Genomic DNA, 10,061 nt, shown 5'->3' with positions numbered 1-10,061 from the left:
TGATATTAATTTAATTATATAAATATATATATTTTTGAATAATATCAAAATATAATTATACTGAAATATTATTCAATATATATTATCTCTACCTTACCGATGAGATTGATTTTTGTTTTAAGTTAAGGTAAATGTATCAATTTTTTGTATACCAAAATTTTCGATAAAGTATAAGGTATAGATAAAACAGTAAGATATACCGTACCGACCGACCTCTAACTATACTAATGAGTATGTTAAAATAATTAAATAGTAACACTTTTTTTTATTCAAATTTAGTTAGAATAAGAACGGGTGTATGGACATAAGCCCAACTAAAAAAACTAAAATTGATTACTTATTAAATGTATTAAAATATTGTAGACTAGTAGTCTAAATAGTTTTTAAGATAAATTGTGTATATTTTATATTTTTTAAAAGTGCAATTTCTTAGAAAGAACATTTTCTTTTCTAAGATCTTGAAAGTTCAACAATTAAAATTTAACATTTCAACCACTACCAAATTCAAAATTTAATTAGAACCCTACATATTATTAAATGAGATATGGACTTTAAAGAGGGACAATGTTCTAGTTTAGTTGACTAGAAAAGTATTAGGAAGGACATTTTTTTCTTCTTTGAAATTTCAACTACCAACTAGAGAGATGTACTTTGTAGTTTATATGCATGCCCTTTATATATAATCACGCACCTCTCTCTAGGGAATTCAAAATTCTGGATTCCAAACAAGCGTATATAATCCATCAAATTCTTCAAAGTCAAACCCAATGAAGGATGAATTGCAGTTTGATTCAACCATTGAACGAAACCCTAACGACTCCGATCCCCTTCTCGATAATCATCGTCGAACGAATTCGTCTCAATTATCGGATGATATAATCGAGTTAAAGGACGAGGTCGACGTTGAAGCTGGTTCCTTTATTTATTGCAGAATTTGCCTCGAATGTGATGGTGATGACGGTAAGTATTTCTTCAACTTGATTTAGCAGTTCTTTCTTTTTTATTATACCTGTAAGTTGTAATTTTGTTTTTCTCGACTGTTTGTGTAAATTCGTATTGAACATAGCATGTGAAAATCTCCTTCTGATTCGATTTCTACATCCTTTTGTTGACCTGATTGAAGCTTCATCTTTTCCCTCACTGATTGCAGATGATGAATTGATTTCTCCATGTATGTGCAAAGGCACCCAGCAGTTTGTTCATCGCTCATGCCTTGATCAATGGAGATCTGTAAAGGCATGTATTAATTTTATTTGTGTTTTAAACAATTGTCATTTGTTAACAAGGTAAAGCAAAAACAAAGAACACCAAAGCACAAAACAGAAGTAGACTAATGCTATCTAAGCATATCCAGACCTACATGAGCTAACTGCTTTGTTATTGAAGCTGTTTTCTCTTTGAGATTTTGGCCTTGTTCGTATTGGGGTTATTGTAATAACCTAGAGGAGTAAAATGAGTAATGATTGGTGATGATTTTGAGAAGTTAAAGAATATTTTTGATAAATTACTTAAAGGGTATTGATATATAATAATAAAATAATAAATAATAATTTAAAATAAATGGTATTTTAGTATTTTGGGTAATGAATTGAATGATGTGATTGATGAGAGAGGGAGTGAAAAGATGTTTGAGTGGGAAATTTGAGGAAATGACCCTCAAGAGGGGCCTAATTACAGATGGTGCGGGCCCATAATTTTAATAGCGCTGGTGACCCCTTTTTTTTCTAACGAAAATGTCCCTATTGCGTCACGCATACTCAGGTTGGGTGACGCAATTTTTTATTTTTTTTATTTTTTAAAAAATTTTAATTATGAAATTTTTTGGACGAAATGGCCCAAGTTGCGTCACGCAACCCCCGTTACGCAACCCCCGTTACGCAATCGCGTCACGCAACTCCAGTTGCGTCACGCAACCGCGAGACGAAAAAAAAAACCGGTTGCGTCACGCAACTGGAGTTGCGTTACGCAAGGGTATAATTGTCATTAAAAAAAAGGGTCACCAACGCTATTAAAATTATGGGCCCGCACCATTTGTAATTAGGCCCCTCTTGAGGGTCATTTCCTCAAATTTCCCGTTTGAGTGGGTTGGGTTATTTAAATAACCCCAACCGAACAAGGCCTTTTTTATTGTTTTTATTTTTCTCTTTTTGTTTACAAACGTACCACTTATGGAGCCTATTTGAAAATTGCCACTTTGTCACAATCATGAGTTTATTGAAAACAAATCGACAAAACTAAAATTGAATGTGGTTTCTTTTGGAATCATGATCCAGAATAAAATGTGATTCTTGGTTTTATTTTCTTGTAAAGATTATTTTTTAATCATTGTCCAATATATAGTGTGAATTTTGGCATAAATCATGATTTAATTATTTTTTAAATAATTGTGATTTTTAGCAAACATAACAAATGTAGATTTTTCTGAGCATAACCCAATAATACTCTGTTCAACTGCAGGAAGGTTTTGCTTTTTCGCATTGCACTACATGTAAAGCTCAATTTCATCTTAGAGTGATAGAATTTGAAGACAATTCCTGGCGTAAATTTAAGTTCAGATTTTTTGTTACAAGGGACATTTTTCTTGTCTTTCTGGCTGTGCAAATGGTTAGTAAAGCAGCTCAATTTCATGTCTTTGTCTCGTTAATGTTTCAAAGGAGACTACTTATTGAAATGTATTTTGCTTTGATTTTGATATGTTTAATTGTGCATCTTTATGCATTAGGCAATTGCTGCAATGGGTGGATTTGTATATCTTCTGGATAAAGATGGGACCTTCAGAAATTCATTTGATGATAGTTGGGACAGAATACTGTCAAGTCATCCCATCCCATTTTACTACTGTATGGGTAAGCCTCATTTTCCGTCAGTTTCTATCACTCTTTGGTCAACCTGCTTCAAACTTGTTTAGATTCAATAATTTGTTGTGTCGTTGCAACTTCTTTCAATACAAAGCATCGAGAAAAGTACAAGAAAGGGGGAAAATGAGAAGTTTCAACATCAGGCTGCACACCATTCAAGGATGAAGATTGTAGTCCAATCCACTCAATCACAAAACATCACAATTGCAAAGTTTTATCTACAAATCCAAGTTAGACAAAAATTTGGTGTCAGATTCCCTAAAGAATTTTTCATAAGATATTCATAATCGGGTGGTTTCTTGAACCACAAAAAGTACCTCAAATGTGGGATTGATATATGACATGATTGATACATTAGATCGGTAGGCTAAGATTCACACTTCAAGATCCCCAACAACTTCAACTGGCAATTTAAAGTGAGTTATGTCTGTCAACTCCATAACAATCATCATGACCAACGTAGCTTGATAGTCATTTCTTCTTGTCACCAACAACTAATGAAATCTTTTCACCTTGAATTAGTAACCCAGAGATATGAGGAGCACTATAAAGGGATGATGGTGAGGTGACAGTTTCAGAAATATTACGGTAGTAGTTCGATCGGTGAAGAAATCCAGAATGTTCCTATAATTTTTTTCCCTTTATGCAGGGAAATCGAAACAAAGATAGAAGGATAGATTGAATGGTCGAGGATTCACGCTCTATACCATTATGATGGTTAGAAGGGGATTGGATAATAGAATACAATAAGATGGGAAAATAGTTAGGTGAGAATAGATTGAAGAGGGTGTGTTCATAGAGTTTGCCTCTCGGCTACAAAATCATCATTCATCATAATATTCTAACCCTAACCTCTACTCCTTATATATACCTCAACTTTCATATCTAAGTGAGCTTAAACTATTACATAAAATGGCCCATGACCTTGTATTGCATAATAACTCATGACCATGCTCCCCCCTCTACTTCTCGCGTCCACGCGAGAATCAGTCACGACCGTAGGCCCGTAGTTGACACCGAGCGAAACAAATTTTTAATGGACTGAAGTTAGGGCCGGGTCATATTATATTTGAGGCTTCATAAAGTTAGCATATTAGACTGTGGTCTCATCATCATCTCCGTATACCCCTTATGAAATCTCTGTTCCCAAGGATTGTGTAGATCTTAATAGTCATGTTGTTTGTCTCTATCAAATAGGGAACGAAAGAAGACATTACGTTGTTGTCAAGACCCTGTGTTTCCTTGTTGAGTGAGACCTGAAAAATTCCTTGAACGTCAAGGATGGAACGATGTTATGGAGGAAGAGTGTTGATACTCCCTGAAAATAGACAAATGAGGCTCAACTAATCATCAAAAGAATCTTCATGAATAGTAGCGTCACTATGAGAAATGTCGAGATTAGAATCCTCAAGCTCCAAAAATGTGATTGAACACGGGTCTTGATATTCCTTGAGAATAAACAAAGAGGACTCTAATTGATCACCCAAATAATCCTCCGGAATAGTAGTGTCGCTAATAGAATCTTCTGGATCAAAAACTTCAAGGACCGGAAATGAGTCTTGACTCTTGAGTCTTGATTCTCGATCTTCTCAAGTGGAGGATCGACCAAAGGTCTTGTGTCCTCTTCTATTCTTCCAGACTTTAACTTTCAGATCTGCATAAAGCAACACCAATGAATCAAATGGAAATGGAATTTCTAACCTTCAATTGTCATACATTACTTCCTGTCTTTTGCGTTTCTTCTTGATTTGAGGATAATGTCAAACTCCTTATCTACCCTCCGTTTTAGATCTAACAAAACTTCTGTACGTTTTTTTCTGTGGGAGTTGGGTCGAAATGTCTTCTCAATACCAATGTAAATTCCTCCCATGTCAACCAAATATTAAAGTTTTTATAAGAAATGAATGATGAAAACCACTCACTTGCACCTCTTACCATATTGTTTCTTGCTAATTTGAATCGACTCTCGAGTGGTGCATTGTTCTTTCAAATATCCGTTCAACATAACAAATTCAACCTTTAATATCTTTGTCATCAAACGTTGGAACGGTATCCAGATAGGATATGAGAAACTCATGGTAGCTCTACAACAAGAGCACCACCCTTTTCTCTATTTCAAACGAGCCTTTAAAATTCAAATATATTCACTCAAATAAAAAGAACCTTCAGTTCCAAAGTAAAGTCACAGACTAATTAGGTTATTCATTTGTTTACTTCTGCGTTTGAATATCAAACAAAGCTTCATCTCTCTTTCAGTTGTCACGGAGATCAACAATTCAAAAATAGGCCTAAACATAATCATATCCATAAATGAGAGATAAGGTGCCTTTCAGATTACAAATCAACATAATCATATCCATAATTTCTATACATTATATACTACTCCTAATTGGCCTAAACATAAAAGACACCTTGTCACTTGGCTCTTATGACTCATCGCATGCTCAATCATGTACAATTTGGAATCACTTATGTTTTTGTATCCAAATTTAGATGAGAAACAGTTCTGAATATGTGATTGAGAAGTCTAGTTTACTTAATATGTATTTGGACCCAAATACATAAATATAAATAAAGTTTGTTTTCAATGGGTCCCTTATGACATTGAAGTTATTTTGTTCAGTTTTAAGGTTTGCTTCTACTTTTTTTCTATCTTATGTGTAAAACATTAATGGTTTTTGTTTTTGTTCAAGCCCAACACCTTACCTGTGCCTCTTCCTTGTTATACCTGTTGAATTACGTGAGCACAGGGATTCATGTCTATTTTTTCAACTGTAATTTGTTATTTATTTTCCATTTTATAGATAATAACTGCAAATAAAGAGAAGTACCTTTTGGATTTTTCAGGATTTTTGCTATTTTTCACCCTTCTCGGTTTGATTGGAGTTATAATACACTGTTCTACCCTTAGTTTTGATGGACAAATGGGTGGCTTCCAAAACAACTACTATGGATGGGCTATCTACGATTGCTCTGCAGTTTCTGCGGAAGCTTGTGTTGGTATGGTTATCATTTGTGGCGTCATCTTTGCTCTTTTAGGAATTGCTTACAGTTTCTTTGTAGCAACTATGGCCATTCAAAGAATTTGGCAAAGACACTTCCACATTCTTGCAAAGAAAGAACTCACTAAGGTAGTGCCCCTGTTTTGAATCTGTCTTTAACAAAACACGCGGTTTTATGTCACTTGAAACACATTTTGAAACCTTAGACAGATTAATATGTTTTTCTTTTATATATATGAATCAACACATTAAAAAGTGTTTCCAAATGGGGTTTAACTTGTTTTTGTTTTCAAATGAATTTTATTATAGGAATATGTTGTAGAGGATTTACATGGGTGTTACACTCCTCCAAAGCTAGACGAGGTTCATGAAGAGCTGTTGAAGAAGTTGCAGCTTTTGTAGCAAACAAAATCGAAACATTGTAAGGCTGGATTCATGCTCATATTGTATCATAATTTGAATGAAAACACTTAATGTTTGCGGATCAATGAACCACTATAAAAACTAATACAAAAGATTTGATACATAAATATTTTTGATTTTTTTGGGCTGAACTAAAGTTTTTAAGACTGCCACTATACTAGATGAATCTGTTCTTCTTGGGTCAATAGGGTATAGTAAGATTTTAGCCATAGTTAATAGTTATATTGTAGTGGGTGTGGTTTGATTCTGGAATTCCTTTAGTTGATTGTTACTCAAATTAAGGTTTATAATTTAGGTTGAACTTTGGAAATTATTATCATTTTAGTTGTTTTCGTCAATTTTAATTATGTGAACTTTAGAAATTCTGTATGAGACTCATATGTATATGATTTATATTGTGAGATTGGATATGTAAAAGAGTTTTCAAAGCATATTCAACTCCACCGTCTAGAAAAAAACAGGAACCTTATGCATTCTTGAAAACATTGGTCCTCTACCAGAGATGGCAGACAACTCATAGGAAAACTTAGGGATATCGGTAAAAAACAATCCAAGCTTTTTCTAACTCATAATCATATTAATAAAAGGAGGATCTTAAATACTACACCAAATAACTGTTAAAGAAATTGTTAAATACTAACCCACTATTAAAAAATTTGTCAAACACTACCCAATATTAAAGAAATTATTTTAACCCACTACTCAAGAATAGTATAAACTTAGTCTAACCAACTAAATGAAAATGACATGTGCTAGACTAAACACGACTTGCACTTGGAACTGACACACATTTTATTAAAACTAATTCTCATGAATCCTACTCTTAAACTAGATTGTATTTTATTATAGTTTAATTTTAATGACACCCATCAAATTTGAAAGCCTTTGTTATAATATCGGTGCGACTGTTGTTCAGTCCTGCAATGAACAAAGTTTATCAAACTCTCATTGGATAAATCTATGATGAAGTGATAACGAGTGTCCATGTGCTTGCTCATTCCATGCAAAACATCATTTTTAAACAATTTTATAGTGAAAATATTATCATAAAAAACTACAATGCATCCATTGTACTTGACACACTATAAAAGTGGTTGTCACCAATTCAGCTTCAATAAAGCAAAGTGTAATAATTGGTTGTTTTTTAGATGACCATGCTATAACTCCTTCTCCCATCATAAAAACATATCTGGGTGTATATTGTCATCAACATCTCCTGTGTAGTCACTGTCAGTGTCGGTATACCCAACAAGTTCTCATTGTTTTCCCTTTTTATATAGTACACTCAATCTAATAATCCCACTTATATACTTGAGTATCATTTTTATAAGATTCATATGCAACTCAGTGAGTGACTCCATGTACTTATATGCTATTCTAATTGTAAACATCAAGTCTGGTCTAGTGACTTTGAGGTACGTTAAGCTACCAACCATTTGTTTGTATCTTGTTGAATCAACTTTATTTTCACTTTCACCCTTATTAAATTTTGTTCTAGGAACAATTAAATTGTGAACAGGATTATAACCAGTTAATCAAATCTTTTTAGATCTAACTTGCATCTCTTTTGGCTTATGAAAACCCACAATCATCTTGTTTGACCTCAACCCCTAGTATTTTTTTATACCTAAGTCTGTCATCTTAAAATCTTGCATCATAGATTTTTAAAGACATCAATCATCTACTCACTATTCTCTGTTAAAATCAATTCATCAACATACAAACTAGCAATCAATATCTTTTGTTAGGATCGGTGTCGACTATAGAGACGAGGGTCTGACTATAGTTAACAACTTTCAATTTTCGATTCGATGTTAATTCTACTCGAACTCTTGCCGCTCTTATTGGTGAGTGAATAGCTATAGTGCCTTAATTATAACATTAGTGGATTGACTACTTTACTCCTTATCCTTGACGGCTCTCTAGTCTTTCTTCGTTTGATCGTATCAACAATTATTGTAATAATAGCTTTGAGAGAGAAAGGATCTTACGTCGAATAGCTACTGACGGAGCACCTCCATCTCTTGACTCGCTACGCAAATACACATCTGACTTTATTTCAAATAATATGGTTTATTGCGGATTAAGATATGTTTCTATTTTTCACAAATCTTCGCAAGCTCTTGAACAGATTCAAGTGCAGCACTGCTTTCTAGATTTGAAGCGTCAAGAAAACGATTGCAAGAAGCGGAAAGGAAATAACACACGGAGTTTTATGGATGTTCGGAGATAAAAACTACTATGTCACCCCTTCTTCTGTTTCTAGAAGGATATTCACTAGAAGACTTTAATTTATACAACAACTGCATAAACGCAGTTAGAAAATACATGACTTAACAACTGTCTGTTTCTGAACTTCTAGATAACTCTCTATTGAACAAAACAATCTTTGTTCAACTTACAACACTGAAATTTCACACAGAAATAATAGTAGATGAATTATAGAATAATCTCAGGAAGAGTGAGTACAACGCTTAATGATTCTTAATTCGTATAGTAGTGTTCAACAAATAAGCAAAAATTCAAGACCGAGAGATTCGTCTGTTGTCCTAGGATTACCTTTTATACTTGAAGTGCACCAATTGTTGGATATAGTGATAAATAAAAATAGTAGTTTTGGTACGTCGATCAAATTTGCAGTTTTTGTTGGATATAGTGAAATAATGTGATTTAGTGAATTTTGCAGTTTTTGTTGGATATAGTGATAAAGAAAAATAGTAGTTTTGGTACTAATGACTTTTAATAATGATAAAAATTTGTTAGATGTATTAAAACTCTTTGAAAGTGCTTTGAGATTCATATTCAATAAAGTTGTCCACCTATACTTCTACAAGTTATAAAGATGAAGGTTGAAAATGTGGAAGTTGAAGATTGGGAGGATGAAGAAGATTATTTTGAAAAGGATATTGAAATTATGACAAGTATAAAAAAATGTCCCAATTCAATTTAATGTTAAGGATAAATGTGAAGTTGAAAGTGAGTTTCAAGGTGAGGATGAAGAAGATGACCTTACTTATGAAGAGAAAGTATCTTACTTATGAAGAGAAAGTTGAGGTTGAAGAAGAAGTTGAGTTAGATTATTCTACTAAGATAGACGAGGAAGGTGACGTAAATGATTAAAAACATGAAGATAAAGTTTTTGAATATTAGGATGAAAGTGGTACGGGAACTTATTTATAGAGTAGTAGTGAATAAATTGATTATGAGGGGTTTGATGATGATGTAATATCATATTAAGTAAAAATAAACGACAAACTTCTTATTTAAAATTTAACAATTCTATTTAGGGTAGAAAGAGGTTCATTTTAAGAATCGTTTAGTTTAAATGGATTAAAAAAGACACTTAAGAATATGCTCGCCTATCGAGAACAATTTGATTCCAATTTAAGAGTACTTCAAAAAATCAAGCATGGAGCTTGTACTTATTCAATCCGAATTATCGAGAAAGATGATCAACAACTCTATCTGTGAAATATTTAATTGATAAAATTTACCAAGTAGATATTTTTATATCATTAACATGCTAGAGCACATTCGATTGATGATAATGAGCAGTGTGTCGTTTAAAAAATGGAGATAAATTGGATTGAAGAGCACTATTCAAAACATTGGTTTGGGAAAAATCCCAAAAATATAAAAATATCATTTTCTGACCTTTAGGGATAATTTAAAAATAGGTTCGGGTTCTAAAATTACAAAAATAATTTTGGATTTTGAAAAGAGGAACCAAACAAGCCTTAGGACTAGAGCCCTAGGGTCTGGGTTTGGTTTGGTTGAT

General features: G+C 33.0%; 1 protein-coding gene across 1 annotated transcript; it reads left to right on the top strand.

The window, feature by feature from the left end:
* The first annotated feature begins 668 nt into the window (after positions 1–668).
* Positions 669–6,271, top strand: LOC124911850. Its single transcript, XM_047452381.1, has 6 exons — positions 669–960; positions 1,151–1,236; positions 2,458–2,604; positions 2,723–2,846; positions 5,706–5,989; positions 6,170–6,271. The coding sequence occupies exons 1-6, from the start codon at positions 768–770 to the stop codon at positions 6,260–6,262; spliced, it is 927 nt and encodes a 308-aa protein (XP_047308337.1). The 5' UTR covers positions 669–767; the 3' UTR covers positions 6,263–6,271.
* The last annotated feature ends 3,790 nt before the right edge of the window (positions 6,272–10,061 follow it).

Source organism: Impatiens glandulifera, chromosome 8 (genome assembly GCF_907164915.1).
Source record: "Impatiens glandulifera chromosome 8, dImpGla2.1, whole genome shotgun sequence".
Lineage (NCBI taxonomy): Eukaryota > Viridiplantae > Streptophyta > Magnoliopsida > Ericales > Balsaminaceae > Impatiens > Impatiens glandulifera.
Note: the sequence above shows the minus strand (reverse complement) of the source record. Positions and strands in the feature narration are given on the sequence as shown.

Bases quoted from the DNA above. Each gene is read 5' to 3' on its own strand.
- LOC124911850 (XM_047452381.1), top strand. From the start codon at position 768: ATGAAGGATGAATTGCAGTTTGATTCAACCATTGAACGAAACCCTAAC. The intron at 2,847-5,705 runs GTAAGCCTCATT...TGGATTTTTCAG, and splicing joins CCCATTTTACTACTGTATGG to GATTTTTGCTATTTTTCACC. The intron at 5,990-6,169 runs GTAGTGCCCCTG...ATTTTATTATAG, and splicing joins CAAAGAAAGAACTCACTAAG to GAATATGTTGTAGAGGATTT.